This window comes from Patella vulgata, chromosome 1 (assembly GCF_932274485.2).
Source record: "Patella vulgata chromosome 1, xgPatVulg1.2, whole genome shotgun sequence".
NCBI lineage: Eukaryota > Metazoa > Mollusca > Gastropoda > Patellidae > Patella > Patella vulgata.
The window spans coordinates 93,217,079-93,240,296 of record NC_065879.2 but is presented as its reverse complement, the minus strand read 5'-3'; the positions used below and the strand labels follow the sequence as shown (position 1 = coordinate 93,240,296).

General features: G+C 37.1%; 1 protein-coding gene across 1 annotated transcript; it reads right to left on the bottom strand.

Annotated features, from left to right (window-relative positions):
• Positions 1–8,485: 8,485 nt before the first annotated feature.
• On the bottom strand, positions 8,486–22,814 carry LOC126817257 (zinc finger protein ZFP2). The gene is made up of 3 exons (XM_050544070.2): positions 22,770–22,814; positions 12,558–12,671; positions 8,486–11,039 (listed from the first exon to the last, which is right to left on the bottom strand). The coding sequence occupies exons 2-3, from the start codon at positions 12,558–12,560 to the stop codon at positions 9,228–9,230; spliced, it is 1,815 nt and encodes a 604-aa protein (XP_050400027.1). The 5' UTR covers positions 12,561–12,671; positions 22,770–22,814; the 3' UTR covers positions 8,486–9,227.
• Positions 22,815–23,218: the final 404 nt, after the last annotated feature.

The following is a 23,218-nucleotide window of genomic DNA, read 5'->3' as shown; positions in this document are numbered from 1 at the left end:
TGCCTGTAATATATAAAAGTTATATACCCTAGATGACCTAAAGTTATAACATCATTAGTTTTACAATAAAAATAGATGGTGCCTACATGCATGTACATGTATGATTGGTTACTTTAACTTAAAACTAAAAGAAAAACTCTTGCAAGATGCGAGAAATGGCAACTTCAAAATTTCTACATGAAAAATGTCAGAAGATTCTATTTTAATGGAATTTTCTAGCATTCATGATTATATTTTGAACAGGGGTTAAGTTTTAAAATAATATATATACCTACTTATGTCTACATATATTTGTATTTGAATACCTTAAGTAGTTTAAGACGATAGCAAACGTTTGATCTGACCTTATGAGTGCTATTATCTAGCAGATGATGTCCGTCGACAGTTTGGAACTGAGAATTATTTCGACGATGTCACTTGACAGTTTGGAACTGAGAATTATTTCTTTATATTCATCTATTTTTATTTATTTATTTCACATCTATTCGTACCGTACATTAGTCAATACACAAATATGTTATTGTTTCATTATCATATTTTTTATGTGGGTAAGTTTCGATTGACTCACGCATATTCATCATATCTACAGTTGACCAGCTCTTTTGAGATCAGACTGATCTACACTGAATTACTCCCTTTAAAAGTTTATTTACTTTTATACCATGTTAATCTGCAGACATTGTATGTGTTACAGATATAACTAATATCTAAGTTGATGTGGAGTATAAGATGTTAGTCCTGACTGTGTCTTAAAAAGGGAGAGAGGGTGGTTTAACGACCACTCGACACAAACTACGTCATTTTGGGACTAACATATGGTTCAATTCTATTTCAATAATTCGCTTGCACGTAGGAGTTTTTAGCAGTGGGAGGAAACCGTAGCACCCAGAGAAAACCCACGAGGTTGGACAGGCGATCCTACTCCTTGTCAAATACATCCGGGGATTCGAAACCACACCAGTTGACTCAATGACAGGCCTTAAGATACAGCGCCCACGTGCTAACCATTCGGCCATCCAACCCCCCTCTTCGAAATGTGATAACTTTTTTAATTGTTAATATTTTTTCAAAATTCTTTCAGATAACTGAATCTAAATAGTTGACACTTGCAGTGACATAGTGCTTTTCAGTCATATCTGAGTGACGTCATAAGTGGTATTTTCCCTTCAGAATCGCTAGTACCAATTTTAAAACTCAAATCCGCATGTTATAGTCAGCTAAGATCTATATAAATCGTAATAATTTGAATGATAATATGTCAAATAGTTATAATTTGGATGATACCACAAACAAAGTAGGCTATAGTTAGTCGAAATTTAGCAAATTTCAGTCAGCAAATGAGATAATAATCACAAAAAGGTTATCTATCGTTTGATTGGTTCTATATCAAATTCCACCGGAAACTAAGGTGCGGATTCACCAATGAAGTGAGCCGTAGCAATGGAAAATCCCTGGCCTTTGACGTCAGAGTGGTATTTTCCCGCGAGCCTCTCCTGTACATAACCGTGGATGTGGGTCAGATCATCCCACAACCATTTCACCCCGAGCTGTTTCATCCCAACCTAATTTTTTATCGGGCTGTTTCATCCCAGGCTGTTTCATCCCCCTTGTTATTAGAATAGCAGTTAATCAACTGAGTTGTACTTTTAGTTAAATAAACTTTTAAATACTTACTTATTGTTAAATAAACAATAATGTATGGAATAAATAAGTTTTACTCCTCGATTTTTGTTGATTACGGATCTCAACCGAGATTAGTTGGCTGTATATTCGTATTGTTTGTTAATTGGTGTTATGATTTTAGATTTTAGGTCAGTTCACCGATGTTTTTGTAGTAAAGTATATTCGCATTGTTAGTTAATTGCCGTTATGATTTTAGATTAGTTCGTAAAGGAATAAGGGGGAGAGAGAGAGAGAGAAATGGGGTTTAACATCCATCCACTCGACACAAAATAGGTCATTTCGGGACTAACATATGGTTTTTAATTTTATTTCAATAATTCGCTTGCGCGTAGGGGTCTTTAGCAGTCGGAGGAAACGGGGGAACCCGGAGAAAACCCACAAGGTTGGACAGGTGACACTACTCCTTGTCACGTACAACTGGGGATTTGAAAAAGGAATAAGGAAGAAGTTGGACACTTCATGATAAAATTGCATTGACATATTTTTATTGGCATTAATGTATAAATAAAATATTAAAAATTCATGCAATACCGTTTTTTAAATTTGTGGGATGAAACGACCTGATATAAGTGGGATGAAAGGACACGTGAAAATTTGGGATGAAACAGCCCGAGATGAACCGGTAGTGGGATGAAACGACCTGCTATCCATAACCGGTAATTTCGCTTACATTTCGATAATTTTCGAGCCTGAATCTTTACAGATATTGAGATTGATATTAACCTATTACACTACAATTGCTAATAATACATTTAAAGGAGCTAAATCGCTAACATTTGGGACCTAGAAATTGACACAATTGGGTCGCAACGCATATAATACTGTAATATGAATGTATATAATCTGATTTACATTCAATGGTTTCCGTTTTTACTCTAATTTCAAATCAGTTATGTTCGGCATATGACGGCACCGTTTGATTTGGTGCAATGTGTCTAGCCTCGTTCCTCGAGTCTCTTGTTACAACTGGGGCTGAAACTCAAAATGGTACACGATTCGTGTACCAATGGTAAAATGTTTATTTTGTCTTAAATCTATACTAATATTTGTGACTATCGTTTGTCTGTCTGTTCGGGGTTGGCGGCTACTCTAGGTCTGCCCCGAGTCTGAAATTTGGGGTATAGGGGTAGCTCGGACTGGGGAGTAACATAGGCCAGGTGGCGTTAGTCTACCACTTCCGGTTTCGGGGTTGTGACCCCCCGAGCGAAGCCGGGCATTCTTCTAGTATTGGATATCAGAAGCCCATCTTTTTCCGGTAAGAAGATCACAGCATCAATGTTGATTTAAATTGACAAATAATTCGTGTTTTCAATGTTGAAGATTTTGGATGATATTGATTTATAGACTTAGCTACTTTAAATAAAATTGTAATTCAGAATCATAGATTGAAGTGGGCTATATTTTTAGCCGCTGGCTGTCAGATTTCACGCTGAAGTCACGTGACCTGAAACCCCACCTTAACACCTGTTTCAAACTTTGGCAACGTTACCTTTAATTTTAAGTGTATGGCAAACTTCGACCAAAATCAACTGACCATTCTATTTAAAACAACGCATTTTACGTGAAGCTGGGTGACGAAAACAACACAGCAAAAGATACAAGATCTGAAATTACAAGTCAAGAAAATGGCTGTGTATCTAACAAAAGACCACCTTTCCTTCCTTTAATTTTTCTTTCCCCAAGTTCGTTTCCGGAAAAAAAAAACGATTTGAGGTTGTATATTGAAAACGGACGTGGATCTATCCAGCACAAATAACTCACAATTAAATTATTCCATATCCTCTAATTAAATACCTTCATATTTTGTGAAAAATGAACTGGTATATAGGCACGACGTCCGTACCAGAACTACAAGTATAGCCATATCAGTTTACTCCTTTTTTTTTTACCATTTATGCATGTCACAGGTTTTAAAGCGATAATTTCATATTTTCTAAGAAAGTCAAAACAGAATCATTTGTATGTCTTTTGCTCAATAGGTTGTCAACTCACTATTATACGATCATAGTATCATTCTCACACTTAAAAATCATTCACCCTGGGAATAATAACACATTTACCGCCCTTGTTTTTCTATTCCCCCCATGGAATAGCTATCTTCAAAAGTTTGAATTTGAAGTTGAAAATGATATTTTTGCAAATTTCTCAACTGGCAATAGTGAATTATAGGATTAATAGGATTATTCTTGAACAAGGTAGGACTGTTTATAGATACCATCTATTTTAAGGCTTTATTTTAATACATTTTAAAAATATAATTTAAAAATATGAAATTATCGTTTTAAACAACTTGCCCAGTAACAGATTTTCCAATCCAATGGCAAATTAAAATTTGTTCTGCAATAAATATCGCAAGTATGATATGGTTCCTCCTGTCCCCATTTTATTTCCCTTTGAAATATATACCGAATACAGACACCACAGAGTGTAGTTTTGTGCGTTTTCTGCATATTGTGTGACCTGTAATCTTATGACATGCTAATGTAGACAGACAGACAGACAGAGAGAGAGAGAGAGAGAGGAGAGAGAGAGAGAGAGAGAGAAATGGGGTTTAACATCCACTCAGACACAAACTAGGTCATTTCAGGACTAATGTGGTTTAATTTTATTTCAAAAATTTGCTTGCGCAAAGGGGGCTTTAGCAGTGGGAGGGAACCAGAGGACCCAGAGAAAACCCACGAGTTTGGACAGGCGACCCTCGGTCCTGCATCACTGACAAGGGGGAACCACGCCGGAAAATCTAGATGAACTTTCTCGGCCAATGCAGGGATCGAATTCCAGACACGTACTATGAAATATACAGTGGTAAGAGAAAGGATGGTTAAATCTATTTCTTAAGCCTGTCGCTAGCCTTCATAGTCCGAAATAGTTCATCCAGATTTTCCGGCGTGGTTTCACCTTGTCAGTGATGCAGGATGGAGGGGCTGACAAGGACAGCTGTCTATTCATTCGGATGGGACGGAAAACCGAGGTCCTGTGTACACATTGGCATGCACGTAAAAGATCCCTTGGCAGTTGGAATTCGATATAAGAGTAGGCCATAGTGCCGCTGCCCGGGCAAAATTTCTCTAATAGCACACTTCATGGCATATGTCCGTCTTCATTAGCCCAGTTTAGGAGCAGAACAGTAGCACATTAAACTTCATTTCATTTGATTTCTTAAGCCTGTCTCTAAATTTGATCCAAGTTCACTAGATACAAACAGGATTAGCGCTAACCCCAACCCTTGGCCTTAAGCAAATCCTAACCCACCATTTCGTTCACTGACCATATTAACATCTCAGCGACCTTGAGGAAATCTGGAGGTAGCCTTAGGAAACAAGATCTAGGTGAGTAGAAGGATCTGTAGATAAGTGAAAGGACCCTGTAGACTGTGAAATATACAGATCCTGTAGATTGAAATGAAATGAAATGGAGTTTAACGTCCTAATCCTATATTGGGCTAACGAAAACGGCATACGCCATACAGTGTGCTATGAGGGAAATTTTGCCCGGGCAGCGGCACTACAGCCTACTCTTATATCGAATTCCAACGGTCAAGGGATCTTTTACGTGCATTCCAATGTATACACAGGACCTTGGTTTTTCGTGTCATCCGAAGGACTAGACAGCTGTCCTTGTCAGGCCCTCCGTCCTGCACCACTGACAAGGGGAAACCACGTCGGAAAATCATGATGAACTTTCTCGGCCAATGCATGGATCGAACACCCGACCTCCAGGCTAGCGAGCCAGCGTCTAACCCACTTAGCCACCGTGGCTCAAGGTGAAACATGCAGATCCTGTAGATTAACATGATTGATATTATCAAATTTTATTTAATAAAGCAACTAAATGACTTTACAACAAATTATTCTTCCATACATTAAGTACATCTTAGATTACAAATACATATTATATAGTCTCACTTCAACTACAACACATACATTTGTAGCAGTAATATCAGAGAGGAAGAATACAAATATTAAACCCCAACGCATAGCAGTAATATCAGAGAGGTGGAATACAAATATTAAACCCCAACGCATAGCAGTAATATCAGAGAGGTGGAATACACATACTAAACCCCAACGCATAGCAGTAATATCAGAGAGGTGGAATACAAATATTAAACCCCAACGCATAGCAGTAATATCAGAGAGGTGGAATACACATACTAAACCCAAGAAATACATATGCAAATAGGTTATATATAAGCTATAATTGATCATCTGAAATACACCAAGGCATACAGATGCATGTACATCACTATCTACTATTGGAACAAACTTGGTAAACTGATTCCATTGTCTTTTCAATAAAGGGTTGGAATTAAAACTAAACGGTGGGGGGGGGCACCATTTTTACATTCACATGTAATACACAAGTTCTACACATGCATCAATTCAGATGCATCATACAACTCTTGTACGCCCATCTGTATTTTACACACCATGCATCAATTTATTATACACATGCATCAATTTATTATACACATGCATCAATTTGTTCCCACATGCATACAACTGTTGTACCCCTGTCTATATATAGGTCAGAATAAATTGTATTCTCTATGATCAACTACCTGCTTGGGTAACTCCCTAAACAGAACCAATCATTACCTATGATGTTTTCTAAATAAGAGAGAGAGAGAGAGAGAGAGAGAGAGAGAGGGGGGGTTTAACTCCACTAACACAAACTAGGTCATTTTGGGACTAACGTATGGTTTATTTTATTTCAATAATTCGCATGTCTTTAGCAGTGGGAGGACCGTGAAAAAACCCAAGCGGTTGGAGAGGCGACCCTGCTCCTTGTCACGTACAACCGGGGAATTGAAACCACGTCACTCGACTCAATGACATTCTAAATAAAAGGACAGAAAACCCAAGTGAACCAATCCATGACCACAAAGATTATAAATATCATAGGAGAGCAAGTTTCTTTTTCTTCTCCCACTTCTTGTATTATCCCCTTGACACAGACTAGGTTATTTTGGAACTAACATCATTGTAATTTTCAGTGGTGCAGGACAGAGGGCCTGACAACAGGGTTCCTGCGGCTTCGTCAAACATTTTTTCAAGGATATTCAAGGATAAATATACGTCAAATTCAAGGATTTTCAAGGACATTTTTTAGCCTAAAGTTACAATTTTTCATCTTAAAAATAACCAAAACATTACCAACTATCGTTATAATCTCATATTTAAAAGGAATTTGAAACAAAATTAAGGATTTCAACTGAAATTCAAGGATATTTTCCTATTTCCGCGAAATTCAAGGATATTTTCCTATTTCCGCGAAATTCAAGGATATTCAAGACCTTGAAAATGAAATTTTAAATTTAAGGATATTCAAGGATTTTCAAGGACCGCGGGAACTCTGGACAAGGATGTGACAAAAAATCGAGGTCCCATGTATACATTGATGTGCACGTAAAAGATCGGAGCAGAACATTAGGATGTTAAACCCCATTTCATTTCATTCAATTCGACACAAACTGGGTCATTTTGGGACTGACATAATATGGTTTAATTTTATTTCAATACTTCTTTGATGTGTAGGGGTCTTTAGCAATGGGAGGAAACTGAAGGACCCAGAGAAAAGAGAGAGAGAAATGTGGTTAATTGCCGTTATGATTTTAGATTAGTTCGTAGAGGAATAAGGGGGAGAGAGAGAGAGAGAAATGGGGTTTAACATCCATCCACTTGTCACAAACTAGGTCATTTCGGGACTAACATATGGTTTAATTTTATTTCAATAATTCGCTTGCGCGTAGGGGTCTTTAGCAGTGGGAGGAAACCGGAGGACCCTAAGAAAACCCACGAGGTTGGACAGGCGACCCTACCCCTTGTCACGTACAACCAGGGATTCGAAACCACGCCAGTTGACTCAATGACAGGTCTTATGATACAGCACGCACATGCTAACCATTCGGCCATCCAACCCCCCGACCCAGAGAAAACCCACGAGGTTGGGCAGGTGACTCAAGCGGGAAGACCTTGTTGATTACACACACACACAAGTTAAACCACTAGACCAACCAACCCTCTCACTACTGTGAAAGCAAATGGTATATTCAACCTACTGCACCAAATGGGCCTACGCCATACAGTTTACTAAGATACTAAAGAGGGTAATTTTGCCTGGGCAGCTGCATGTTCACCTATTCATCAGTAAATTCCAAACTACCAAGGGTTCTTTTACGTGCACGACTGGAAACTGTTTCTGTAGTACATGTACGTGTACATCATTGTGTACCATGTACCCAATCTGATTATGATACAGATCTATATTTCGTTTTGTTTTTTTATACTTCCGATGGCTTACACTATATGAAGATCTGACTGGTTGTACATGTAGTGGAAGGTCGCATCCGGGGTTCATACAAGCGACTTTTGACCCTATGATGTCAGACATTTGATTAACCAATCAGCGTTGATCTTTCTAGAGAGAGAGAGAAATGGGGTTTAACTCCACTCAACACAAACTAGGTCATTTAAGGTCTAACATATGGTTCAATTTTATTTCAATAATTCGCTTGCTCGTCGTGGTCTTTAGCAGTTTAAAGGGACTATCCCTTATTTGAACAGAGTCTCAAAAATAAAAGTCTGATAATGTATGAAATTTAAGTGGTAAAATATAGAGGAATGGTGTATTGACCTTATCTCAAAATTTCAGCTCAAAATTTTGAGTCGTTTGGACGTGACCATCAAAACTGCTTATCCGACCACGTAACCCTTTTAAGATTTCGGGTCAATTGTTTTGTTGGGAGACCTGATAATCGATTCCCGTTCATTGAGAGGTCTATACAGTGACTGACCTACACATTCTACACATTATTTTTATACAAAAAATGTCTGGTTTTTTCTAGACACTGCATAATACAGCTTTGGATACTGGTCTCCATTACCACAAGAAGACTGACGGGTTTCAGTTATTTGAAAACTTATCACAAATATCGAGTTAGTTGCTCGGCCCTCAGGTAGAGGATTTTAAGTGATTTTAAAACAAAATTAAACAGTTTTATTCTCCAAAAAATTATCGGGATTAGCCCTTTAAGGAAACGGGAGAAAACCCACAAGGTTGGACAGGCAACCCTACTCCTTGTCACGTACAACTGAGGATTTGAAACCACAAGTTAAAACAAATAGTTAGATTTTTCTATTTATTTCAATTATTTACAAATTTATGTAAATCATGTTTGAGGGAGGTTTTTATTACTACAAGAAATGAAATGGGATTTAACGTTCTCAATTCTGTTCCTTGCACCAGTGACAAGAGAAAAACCATGTCGGAAAGTCCAGAAGAACTTTCTCAGCAAACATGGGAGAAATAAAAAAAAATGGGGTTTAACATCCTACTGTTCTGCTCCTAACTGGGCTAAAAAAGACGGACATACGCCATACAGTGTGCTATAAGTGAAATTTTGGCCGGACAGCGGCACTACCGCCTACTCTTATATCGAATTCCAACTGCCAAAGGATCTTTTATGTGCATGCCAAACATGTGAGAGAATTAGGTAATATTTTTCTAATTTGATTGCCATAGTGAATTACAACATGTTGCATTTATACAGGCTGCTGCTCAGTATGAATCCTTTGAGTATGAGTTCTCAGGTGGCGCTGTTGATTACTACTCAAGGTGAATGATTTGCCACATACATCGCATTTATAAGGTTTTTCACCTGTATGGGTCCTTGTGTGTTTCACAAGATCAGAACAGGAAGTGAATGATCTACCACAAACATCACACTTATAAGGCCTTTCTCCGGTGTGAATCCTCATTCTGTGGGTGTGTAGAGTGCCACTTTTAGAAAATGATTTAATACAAAGATCGCATTGATAACGTTTTTCACCGGTGTGAATTCTCACGTGTTCCTGTAGATGACTATTTCTAGTAAATGAATTACCACAAACATCACATTTAAAACGTCTTTCACCTGTATGGGTTGCCATGTGACTGAATAGATGAGTATTTTCAGCGAATGATCGACTACAAACATCACATTTATACGGCTTCTCTTCATTATGGATTCTAATGTGGCTCAACAGATCGAAACTTTCAGCGAATGATTTACCACAAACATCACATTGATGGGGCTTCTCACCTGTATGGATTCTCCTCCTGTGTGTTTGTAGAGTTCCACTTCTAGAAAATGATTTATTACAAAAATCACATTGATGTGGTCTTTCCTGAGTATGGATGACCATGTGTTCCTTCAGGTTGCCATTTCTTGCAAACGATTTGCCACAAACATCACATTCATAAGGTCTTTCTGTAGTATGGGTAATCATGTGTTGTCTTAAATTACGACGCCTAGAAAACGATTTTCGACAAACAACACATTCATAAGGCTTTTGGTGGGGTTTCTCGGCTGTATGAATGATCATGTGATCAGTGAGGCTCGAACTCCGCGAAAATGACTTGCCACACACGCCACAAATATAAGGTTTTTCTCCCGAATGGGTTTTGATGTGTCTCTGTAAAGCGACATCCAGACTAAATGATTTACTACAAACATCACATTCGAAAGGTTTCTCATCAATATGAATGCTCATGTGTCTCTGTAAATCGACATCCTCATTGAATGATTCATGGTTTTCTCCCGAATGAATTCTCATGTGTTTCTGTAAATCGACATTCTGGGTGAATGATTCACTACAAACGCCAGGGTTTTCTCCCGAATGAATTCTCATGTGTTTCTGTAAATCAACATTCTGGGTGAATGATTCACTACAAACATCACATTCAAGAGGTTTTACTCCTGTCTGGATTCTCGTGTGTTTCTGTAAATCGACACCCGGAGTGAATCCATGTTTTTTATCAGAATGAGTTTTCATGTGTCTATGTAAATCAACATTCTGAGTGAATGTTTTATTACAAACATCACATTCAAGAGGTTTATTTCCAGCATGAGAAGCCATGTGACGTATCAGGTAATATTTATTAATAAATGATTTACTACAAATGTCACAACTAACACCCTTTTCAGGATACTTATTATTAATTTTTTGACTCTGTATTCCAGTTTCATCATAATCGCTAAAACATGTCTCATGTTGTAATTGACTGGGTTTTTTAAATTTATTTTTTAATTTAAATTCATCATCATACTGATGAACTGCTTCATTATCCCCGGTTTTATCTCGTTTAACATGACGATATTCATCTACATTATCAGTTTTCTCTTCTTCAAAATGAACATGGCAGTATTCATCTATATCATCAGTTTTCTCTTCATTAACATGGCTCCGTCCATCTATATCATCAGTTTTCTCTTGTTTAATGTGTATTTTATTGTGTCGTTTTAAATCATCATATTGTGGGAAAATCTCATCACATACAACACACTTATGGAATTTTATAACATCATTAGATGCCTGTAATATATAAAAGTTATAACATCATTAGTTTCCTGTAATATATAAATGTTATAACATCAAACCGAAATCCCACTCAATGCTGACCTAAATTCCATCCATCCAATCAGACTGTTGCAGCTGAATTCACAAATAATAATCTATGCCCGAAAAATGTCCCACAATGTAGAGTGATTCCAGACAAAACGTTTTGATCCATAGTCAATTCAGTATAAATTCCTGGTATTCAATTAAAAGAAAAGTAAAATTAGTGTTTTATTAGATTTCGGGCATTTTATTTTGGCAACTACATGTAGATGAAAAAATAATTCACTTTACCCATCTGTCCAAAAAGCCATATTGCCCTCCGTCCTGCACCACTAACAAGGAGGAAACGATGTCGGAAATCCCAATGACCTTTCTCCTCCAATGCAGTGATCGAAAACGTGACCTCCAGGCTAGCGAGTCAGCGGCTTACCCGCTCATCAGCCACCATGACTCCGTACGAGCTACAAATTGACTCAATGACAGTCCTAATGATCTCGCAACATGCTACAACTTGGGTATCATTTAGTTGTGTTGTTTTAGTTTCTAGTGCAGTAATTAATTAGTCTGTTAATTAAACATACATTATGCAAGAGCTAAATCTGCCAATTGCAGATCTTTCTTTAGGTCTGAAATGTTATTCATGTTATCTAAATTATTAATTAGTTATTAATTAACTTATCCAGACCATAATCAACTCTCGATGTCATCGCTAGTCTGCGATATTTACTAGATAAGAACCGGGTCTCCTGCTTCTGATTAAATCAACCAACTTTAGTAATGATGATCGAGGCTAGGCCCAAAATTCAATCGCTAAATACTTGGTTCAGCATGGATCAATTTGACTGAAATTTTCAGCATTTTCCCCTTTACATTATCTAGTTTTTAACTATTATAGTGAGAACTACCAGCTCTTTATCTAATCTCCCATAATGTATCTTTAATCAACACCTTTTGAGAAAGTAAACAGTTATAAACCCAACACTCATGAAATGAATTGAGATGAAATGGGGTTTAACGTCCCACTGTTCTGCTCCGACTGGGCTAATGAAGACGGGCATACGCCATACAGTGTGCTATGAGGGAAATTTTGCCCGGGCAGGGGCGCTATAGCCTACTCTTATATCAAATTGCAACTGCCAAGGGATCTTTTACGTGCATTCTAATGTATAAACGGGACCTCGGTTTTTCGTCTCATCCGAATGACTAGACAGCTGTCTTTGTCAGGCCCTCCGTTCTGCGCCACTGACAAGGGGAAACCACGTCGGAAAATCCAGATGAACTTTCTCGGCCAATGCAGGGATCGAACACCCGACCTCTAGGCTAGCGAGCCAGCGTCTTAACCACCTAGCCACCTAGCTCCAGATCCTTTAAACTACATGTACCCAACAGTAGAAACCCAATGAGTTTCTATGATTCTTAACGGATTTAAACAGTTTTCCACACGCTAAATCATTTTTAGCCACTCCAACCCCCTCTTGAAATTAAACTTACCATTATGTTATTGACAAAGTTGATTTGGTAGCTTGTCTGATTCAGCTGTATATTATTCCTGGTTTTGGATTCAGTTTGCTCTGACTGACAGGATCTTACCACAGGTGATGGTTTCTTGAATATAAAAACAATAAAATAGAATGTTTTAACTCAGTTATCACTGTAAACCGGGTATCATTTAATCTTGTGTATCTAGCACCTTCATTCAATATCAAATCTTGGTTTGAAAATTCGTAAAAATCATTTAAATCACCCCAAATTATCCAATTTGTACATGTGACTAGTGTAAAGCTGACTAATTTTGATAATTTACAAACTGTATTCAAAGTTACAATTTCATATTTTCTAAGAAAGTCAAAACATAATTATTTCTATGTCTTTTGCTCAATAGGTTGTCAACTCACTATTATACGATCATAGGTGTCATTCTCACACTTGCTGTAAAACTCATTTACACCGGAAATAATAACACAATTACCTCCCAATTACCTCCCTTGTTTTCTATTCTCCACCATGGAGTAGCTACATGTATCTTCAAACGTTTGAATTTGAAGATGAAAATGATATTTTTGCCAATTTCTCAACTGGCAATAGTGAATTATAGGTTTAATAGGATTATTCTTTAACAAGGTAGGACTGTTTATAGATACCATCTATTTTAGGGCTATATTTTAAAAATATAACTTAAAAATATGAAATTGTAACTTTAATTTCCTGACCACTGTTCAAAAATTAATCATTATACATCATTAATCAAATGGGTTGTTTATCGTTTAACAGTGACTGAGAAATTAAACGCTTGTGAATTGGAAACTCATTATCAAAATTAATGGGTCAACTTTAAACTGGACACAAGTACAAATTAGATGATTTTTGGTGATTTAAAATGATTTTGACGAAATTTTTAAACAAAGATTTGATATTGAATGAACGTGAAAGAAATTAGTGCTAAATACAAAATTAAATGAGAGAGAGAGAAATGGGGTTTAACATTCACTCAACAGACTAGGTCATTTCGGGACTGACATATGGTTTAATTTTATTTCAATAATTCGCTTGCATGTAGGGGTCTTTAGCAGTGGGAGGAAACCGGAGGACTCAGAGAAAACATACGAGGTTGGACAGGCGACCCTACTCCTTGTCATGTACAACCAAGGATTCGAAACAACGCCAGTTAACTCAATGACAGAATTCATGATACATTCGGTAACCATTCGGCCATCCCCCACCCCCATGCTTAAATGATACCCGGGTTACAGTGTATGTGGATCTATTTTGATGGTAGGACACAATTAACAATACTACTTTTTAAGTCAATTTATTTTGTCTATTATAAAGATAGGTTGCCAAGGGTTGTCGCATATTTATTCCTTTGTAGGTAATTGGGGGCCTTTACAAGACAATTCCATACAGATCCGATTATAAATTTTGTCGTTTGAGGGTTCACAAGGTTCTACAAACTGAAACAAGGGTCTCAACTCTGGAAGTAATCTACAGAAATTGTTGAAATTTGACAGGCTTTTTCGTTTCACTAATTTAAATAATGCATATAAATTTCATACAGATCACATGATCACTTTTGTCATTCAAACGTTCACAATCGCCATAACTCGAGAAATTATTGACGGAAATTGCTGAAATTCAATAGACCTGTTTCACAAATTTAAATGATGCATATAAATTTCATACATATCGGATGATAATTTTCATCAATCGAGCATTAACACGGTTTAATAAAGTGAAACAAGGGCAATAACTCTAGATGTAATTATTGTAAATTGCTGAAATTCAATAGGCTTTTTCGTTTCACTAATTTAAATCATGCATATAAATTTCACAACGATCGGGTGATAAATTTTGGCGTTAGAGCGTTCACAAGGATCAATAAAGTGAAACAAGGGCCATAACTCTAGACATAATGAAAGGGAAATTGCGTAAATTCAATGGGCTTCTTCGTTTCACTTATCTAAATAATGCATATAAATTTCACAAAGATTGGGTGATAACTTTTGGCGTTAGAGCGTTCACAAGGTTCAATAAAGTGAAACACGGGCCATAACTCTAGACGTAATAAATGGAAATTACTGAAATTCAATAGGCTTCTTCGTTTCACTTATTTAAATCATGCATATAAATTTCACAAAGATTGGGTGATAACTTTTGGCGTTATCAGTGTTCACAAGGTGCAGTAAAGTGAAACAAGGGCCATAACTCTAGATGTAGTAAACAGAAATTGCTGAAATTCAATAGGCTTCTTCATTTCACTAATTTAAATAATGCATATAAATTTCAGAAAGACCGGATGATAACTTTTGGAGTTAGAGCGTTCACAAGGTTCAATAAAGTGAAACAAGGGCCATAACTCTAGACGTAATAAACAGAAATTGTTGAAATTCAATAGACTTCTTCGTTTCACTAACTTAAATATTGCATATAAATTTCACAAAGATCGGATATTAACTTTTTGCATTAGAGCGTTCACAAGGTTCAAGAAAGTGAAACTAGGGCCATAACTCTAGCCGTAATAAACGGAAATTATTGAAATCAAATAGGCTTCTTCATCTCACTAATGTTAACAACATATATCAATTTTAAAACAATTGGATGATAACTTTTGGCGTTAGAGCGTTCACAAGAAATTGTGGACGATGGACGGACGAACGGACAGGGGCGACGCAATATACGTCCGCATTTCAATGTGGGCGTATAAAAACTGACCAGTTTATAAGTACAAACTGGCAATCGTTTTTTTTTGTTCAGCCGGGTTGGGGTTGGGGTTGGGGGGCGAAATTATACTTGTAAAGAAAACCAAATGGATCTGGATAATATGCCCTATTTATCCCAAAACCGTTTCACCACAGGATGTTTCATCTCGACTTTACATGGGTCATTTCATACCACTAATATAGGGTTGTTTCATCCGCAAACCATTTCACCACAGGCTGTTTCATCCTAAATATACATAGGGTTGTTTCATCCCACTAATAGGGGGTTGTTTCATCCCACTAATAGGGGGTTGTTTCATCCCACTAATAGGGGGTTGTTTCATCCCATTAAAAAGAGTATTATATGAAATACTTATATTTTATTATCCAGACGAAACAAGTACAGGTACATCTGTTCAGTCTATTTTACAATAAGTTTTACTACAATTCCTCAAGTTGCATTCTTCTTCTACTCAAGTATTTTCACTGGATGTCTATAGAAATGTAACATGTCTGATGTTGTCAGGGGGGGTTGGATGGCCGAATGGTTAGCAAGTGCATGCTGTATCATAAGGCCGGTCATTTTGTCAACTAGCGTGGTTTTAAATCCCCGCTTGTATGTGACAAGGAGTAGGGTCGTCTGTCCAACCTCGTGGGTTTTCTACGGGTCCTCATGTTTCCTCCCACTGCAAGCGAATTATTGAAATGAAATTAAACCATATGTTAGTCTCGAAATGACCTTGTTTGTGTTGAGTGGATGTTAAATCCTATTTCTTTCTCTCTCTCTCTGATGCTGTCATATCACAGCAAATTGAGTTTGATGCAGGGTTGTAAAAATCCACTAGCCCGACGCCCGGGGCTACCAAAAATAACTTACGGGCTAGTGATCATTTAGCCGTACTAGTCCTGGGCTAGTGCCCTTTCATTGGTTTGTGAATTAAACTAGAGACGATATAGATACATGTAAATAAACTGTAAAACATCCCACATTTATTTCGCAAATTCCAAGGAAAACACAATAGATTTTCTGTAGTAAAACTTAGAGCTGTATGGACAATTTTGGTACCCCTTCTATTCATTCATTCTTGACATTTCTCCATCTTGCACGCTTTGACAGGTCACGTATAAACCAGTTGAAATCAGGTTGATTTTAAAACAAAAGACTCAATTATACTTTATATTAGATTAGTTCTGACATAAATATTTGAAAGCATACCTTTGTATTTTTAAATACAAGATAATTTTGATTATTTAACATGTCAGGTATTTCCAAAGAATTTACTACACATGTTCATTACACACAGGCCATGATGAATGGTTCCAGTGACCCGTGTGTCGTCAACTTTGACCCTATCGGCACACAGCATGGCACTCGAATGATAATATAAACAATTTTACTATCCTGTCTATTTTAATATTATATCCGCACATCAAACTGATTTTATTTCAATTTGAGACTCGTTATAGAGTGGGCAGGTAAATAAATACGGTAAAACAATTAATTTGTCAATCAGTCAAGGCTATCTCGTGCTTTGCAGTAAGTGCTAATAATAACGTAACGTATACAAATCTTTGAGCGGAAATTAAAGGCGTTAATTTACTGTGATATATTATAAATGACATGTGCTATATGAAGTATTTACATGGTCTTTAGTGAAAGAAAACATTGTTGTGACTACCATTCCTGGTTTTGAAGGTCAGATATGATATGAAAATGAATATGGTTTGTAGTTCTTTAAACTGTTTCACCAGTGCAACTGAACCGTGACCGGTTAACCGAGTAGCCATATACATCCTTAATTATTAGGCAATCAAGTCTACGATCTTTTTTTAAAAACGATAGGTTAGCAGGCAACAAAACATATGCCCAAATATTGAAGATTAAATCTTGTACCTTGTCAAACCATGGACTAGTGAATATTAATGCCGGGCTAGTGCCTGACAGTAGACTACTAGCCCTGGGTTAGTGGATTCAAAATTTTTTTCCCCCCTGGTTTGATGTGGTAAGAGTTCACTGATTTAGTACTAGCCCTCAGTTCATGGCACTGGGTGCATGTGAATGAGGTGCTGCTAATGACTATAGAGTATTGCATGTCTGAAAAAGAGAGAGATGGGGTTTAACATCCACTTGACACAAACTAGGTCATTCCGGGACTAACATATGGGTCAATTTTATTTCAATAATTTGCTTGCGCGTAGGGGTCTTTAGTAGTGGGAGGAAACCGGGGGACCCTGGAGAAAATCCACTAGGTTGGACAGGCGACCCTACTCCTTGTCACTTACAACCAGGGAATCGAAACCAGGCCATTTGACTCAATGACAGAACTTATGATACAGCGTACACAGGGCTAACCATTCGGCCATCCAAACCCCCTCCATGTCCGATGCTGCCAACGATAACAGTTACCACATTTAACAGCATGTTGACCTACACTTGCGCAACAAATTGATAATCTTCCATGTGTGAAACACGTTTATTTAAAGGAGCTAAATCGCTAATATTTGGGATCTAGAAATTGACACGAATGAGTCGCAACACATACAATAATGTAATATGAATGTATATAAACTGATTTACATTCAATTGTTTTCCGTTTTTTACTCTGATATCAAAATCAGTTATGTTTGGCGAAATACGTCAGACGTCTCAATTGAATGGCAATCTCTAGCGTCTAGACTGATAGTATTTATTGTGCATGCTCTCCAGATAAGAATGGCGTCACCGTTTGACCAGACTTGTGGAATATGTCTAGCCTCGTCCTTGGAGTCCCTTGTCACAAATGGGACTGAAACGCATTATGTTACACGATTCATGGTAAAATGTTTATTTTGTCTTAAATAGTGGAATGGATACCAGAAGCCCATCGTCTTACATGCACATGTATGTATGCAATGAATTCTCCTCTAGCTTCAAAGAGAGGTAAGTCACATGACATAAACATGACCTGGTTTGATTGAATTTTTAGAGCAGTGCATTCCTTGGCAATTACGATGTTTGAGAAGGATTTGAAGCAAAATTATGACCAATTAATTAGTTTGAATATGTTTTTAGTCCATATATACCATTAAATCACCCAGTTTGTATGCGGGAATGTATCTTTCAAGTAGTTACATGTAAGTCTCTAACTCAACACCATCCAAAGTCTTACACGATAAAAATACTAATTATTTGTCAAGTCAAATTAACATTGATGTTATAATCTTACCAGGAAAAGGTGGGCTTCTGATATCCAATATTTAAGACAAAATAAACATTTTACCATTGGTACACGAATTGTGTACCATAGTGCGTTTCATGTCTAGAGGCTAGACATATTCCACAACTCATGTCAAATGGTAACGCCATATTTTATCTGGAGAGCATGCGCAATAGACTGGAATAACCAGATGCTAGAAATTGCTATTCGGTTGAGACTGATGCCGTATTTTGCTGGATATAACTGATTTGAAATTAAGAGTCAAAACGAAAACAATTGGATGTAAATCAGTTTATATACAATCAGATTACATTATTAGGCCGTGTTGAATTGATTCCTTGTTTCACCTCACCCGAACTCTTAGGTCGAGGACTGACAAGGAAAGCTGTCTAGTCATTCGGATGGGACGAAAAACCGAGGTCCCGTGTACACATTGGCGTGCACGTAAAAGATCCCTTGGCAGTTGGAATTCGATATAAGAGTAGGCCGTAGTGCCGCTGTCTGGGCAAAATTTCCCTCATAGCACACTGTATGGCGTATGCCCGTCTTCATTAGCCCAGGTTAGGAGCAGAACAGTAGGACGTTAAACTCCATTTCATTTCATTTCTTAGGTCGAGGACCCCTAATATCGTGCACTTACGTTCTTAACACGTTCTTAACTAAAGATCTTGATAATACACGTGTAGGGGCCCGCATACCATGGAAAAATTTACACTGTATTTGATCGGATGAATTCCGCAAAATGGCGCGTGTAGCAGCCATTTCAGCTAATGGGAAAGCATATTATAAACTGTAAGACAGTCACTAATATTCAACCGCGAACCTGAATAATCAATTGTTTCAATTTCATTGGCTAAAATCATAACACTTCATTATTATTTATGTATTGTACAATCATATCTTGTGTACTAAATTACGCTCGCCTTACAAAATGGCAAATTCGCGTACCGCTTATTCATTGATCTTCAAGGAAATAATAGTGGTCCCGTTCGTTCATTTGTTAAACTCCAGAAACGAACGAACAGGACCACTATTATTTCCTTGAAGATCAATGAATAAGCGGTACGCGACCAGTACGCAAATTTACCTATCACGTTCAATGATATTGTCGAAACCGTCTATAACTCAACAAGCAAATCAAATTTCGGCTAACCGAAATCTTTCCATTGTATTGTACATGTAACAGTAACACAAGAATACGGTAAATTTATATCAAAATATGGTTATTTCATATTTTAAAAAGTTAAACAAGAAGACACTTGTTACAAAATTTTAGTTTGTTATTAAATTTATTCAATTAAATATTATCTGTGTTTTTATTCTAACCAATAATATAAGTAGATTATTTATAATGTTAAAAAAGGTCTACATCCCTCAACTTTGTGTTGTGTTTACCGGACTATTGCACAGGATTGTCAGAGTGGTGGCAGGAAAAACAAGGAATCAATTGAACCCGGCCTTAGTTCAGCTCTGAATGTAGCAGGGTTGTAAAAATTCACTAGCCCGACGCTACCAAAAATAACTTACTGGCTAGTGCTCTATTTAGCCGTACTAGTCCTGGACTATATCCCTTTCACTTGTTTGTGAATTAACTAGTGACTATATTTATTTCTCAAATTCCAAGCAAAACTCAATCATAACAATAATACTATATCATCACATCAAACTGATTTGTTTCTTTTGGAGACTGTTTATAGAGTGTCCAGGTTAATAAATACGGTAAAACAATTAATTTGTCAATCAGTCGAGGCTATCTCGTGCTTTGCAGTATGGGGTAATAATAACGTAACGTATACAAATCTTCAAGCGGGAATTAAAGGAAGTTAATTTATGTTCAGGAACTGTCCTATTGAATCCATGTCAAAAATCTAATGGCTTCCCAGTCAATTTTACTGGGCAACTTTTTACTGCTAAACGGTCACGTGTGTCGGTCCCTGTGAACGCCTGAGCAATATAAATGATCATCTTAGTGAGAAAATAAGACCTTGCTTAACCTCGCTAGAACCAGTATGAGGGACGACACAACACGCTATTAAAAAATATGTTTCCATCTTCTACAAACTCGGCCATATAAGATGAAACGAAATTTAGGTAGGCCTGGGGGGAAAAAATTGGGATTTTTGAAAAAATTTGATTGTAATTTCTTTCAGTTGCCATGTTAGGATAGCTTGACCTCCGTTTTACGTCATATCGTCCTCATTAAAATTTGAGGACCCCTGTTTTATGTGAAACGAAGTGCATATTTGTACAATATTTCCATGGATTGCGTATGTACTGTTTTTGTAGAGATTTTATATCGGGGTAGAAGACAATGTTTATTGAAGGAATAACTAGGTCGCTCTTCACACGTAGTAGAAAATACACAACGTCCATTGAGAACTTAAATTATTTGTTGCATGATTAATTAGTAGGACTAGATCATGACCAGTGCTTGAAATTAAGATTCTTCTACAACGGCACCAAAGATTTATAAATGCTGTAGCTAAAATTAGCTGACAATGCACAGCTGCCTTTCTTCATATTTAACACATACTGTTGTCATTTTCCGTCATGGAACGTGCAATTTTTATATTTGTAGATAGACAAACGGTCCGTGCAATGATTTTCCGTGTCAATTAATCTGGTTCTAATTGCGTTTGGTGGTACTGTCATAAGTTAAAAATTTACAGAGTCTTCTTGGGGTAATAAAGTCATCGAAATTTGTTTTCCTTTCGATCTTTTAGTTACCCGTGTTCCCAACGGTTGCCATCATGTCAACCATAACTAAAATTTATTTATCAAATTTCCCACGGCTCTGCCATAACCTTCTATAATAAGGGCACTATTTTAGAAAGTAAGCATACTTATGAAAAAATAAATTATAACGGTAGGCTCGGGACACTATTTACAACTAAATCTTGCATCTCTGAATTATTGACCTAATCCCAAGCCCAACCGTCCTTGAATGACTGTATGATATTGAAAAATTATTTCATCCGTCTACATATGTATATAAAAGGCATAACTTTTTGATACGTGTACACATGGACCATGGCGCAATTTAGGCTATTTTTATTACCGTAGCAGTCCGTGTTTGCTTCAGCTTTTATTTTTTAAGACAGTTTTGTCATTATGTCGTGGTAATTTCTAGCATAGGCTGTATGATTGAGATTACTATTTATAAAATGATATTAAATGTTGATTACAATATAATTCCTTAAATTTGTCGGAGTTCGTAGAATGTTTCATTGCTAACAGTTGATTCTGATAGCTCCTGTCTTTGTCAATGTATGTGACATTTTCCCGCTTTTTCTGTCCATAGAGTTGAAAATATATATCAATAAAGCATTCAGTCTTGTATCCCACACACACACGGCAACTAAAATAAAAGGGCAGAGTGCCATTTTAAGTAAGAGTGAAAAGGTTTTTTGGCTGCTGAGTCTTTTTGAACAGATATCAGCTACGCAAATATTGGCAAAATTTTATCTGATAGGCCACTCATCGGCCAATTAGGCTACTGAATGGTAAAACCGATAATCGGACCATCACTAAAAATAAATTTTAAATAATCGCCTTCAAATTATAGTCTCATGATTTCGTTTGGTTTAAAGAATTCCATTCGTAATGTGCACCATGCCAGATTTCACCTTTCGCCAATGTAGGTCATTCACTGTGTGTTGTTGGTTGTAGGTGAAGATTTTTGTGAAATCTCTTAAAATCGACAGCAAAAAAGATTTTTCGGAACATAGATGGATATGATATGTAAGTTTAATGTGTTAGCAGTGCAGAGAGAGAGAGAGAAATGGGGTTTAACGTCCACTCGACACAAACTAGGTCATTTCGTGACTAACACATGGTTCAATTTTATTTCAATAATTCGCTTGCGCGTAGGAGTCTTTAGGTGCGGGAGGAAACCGGAGGACCCGGAGAAAACCCATGAGGTTGGACAGGCGACCCTACTCCTTGTCACGTACAACCGAGTAATCGAGTTAGCAGTGCAGATAACTGAAAATTGTGAATTTTGCCGTCCGCTGAACGGAGTAAACTAGTTATCAACTTTTGCGACAAGCTTTTGACTGTTCGGATGTTAGATGTTACGTCGGCAGAATATCAAAGAGTAACATCTTGCAAGTTGGATTAGTAAATATTCAATTTTTGTCAGATCACTATAACAAAGGGGGTGAAACAGTCTGGAGCGAAACGACCCTCACCCAAACATTTGATGGAAGAAACGATACTACAAAATATATAAGCCAGTGTGATGAATACTAGGTCCGATCTAGAAATGTGGAGTGTACCTTAATCTAAAATTGTCCAGTAGAAATACTCACTGTAATTTTACCACACCTAAATAAATGGCGACAATGCGCGCTTTGTGTCCAGTATTTCATATCCGGTTCCGGTAGAGCGAAAGAGATGGTTGTATATTGGTTTAAGATGAGAATCAATTGAACATGAATAACTCACAATTCGTAATACCGCGGTTTCATAGTAAGTAACGGCATCCCGAAAGACGTGAAAGGTTGGGATTTTTTGTCTATATTTTGGTTAAGATCTCAAAATGTCTTCGACGGAGGATGATAGAATCCAAATGGAGGTGCCACATATTTATGTAGCAGCTGGATATTATTAAATCGTCATGTGTTTCACATTTATTTCAACAACGTGTAGGAAAAAGTACGAATCAATCTGAGGTACGAATGAACTAAGTACGAAACAGCCAAGTTACGAAACAGCCTGCGCAGTGCACAATTCCGAGAGAGATGAAATATATAAGTTT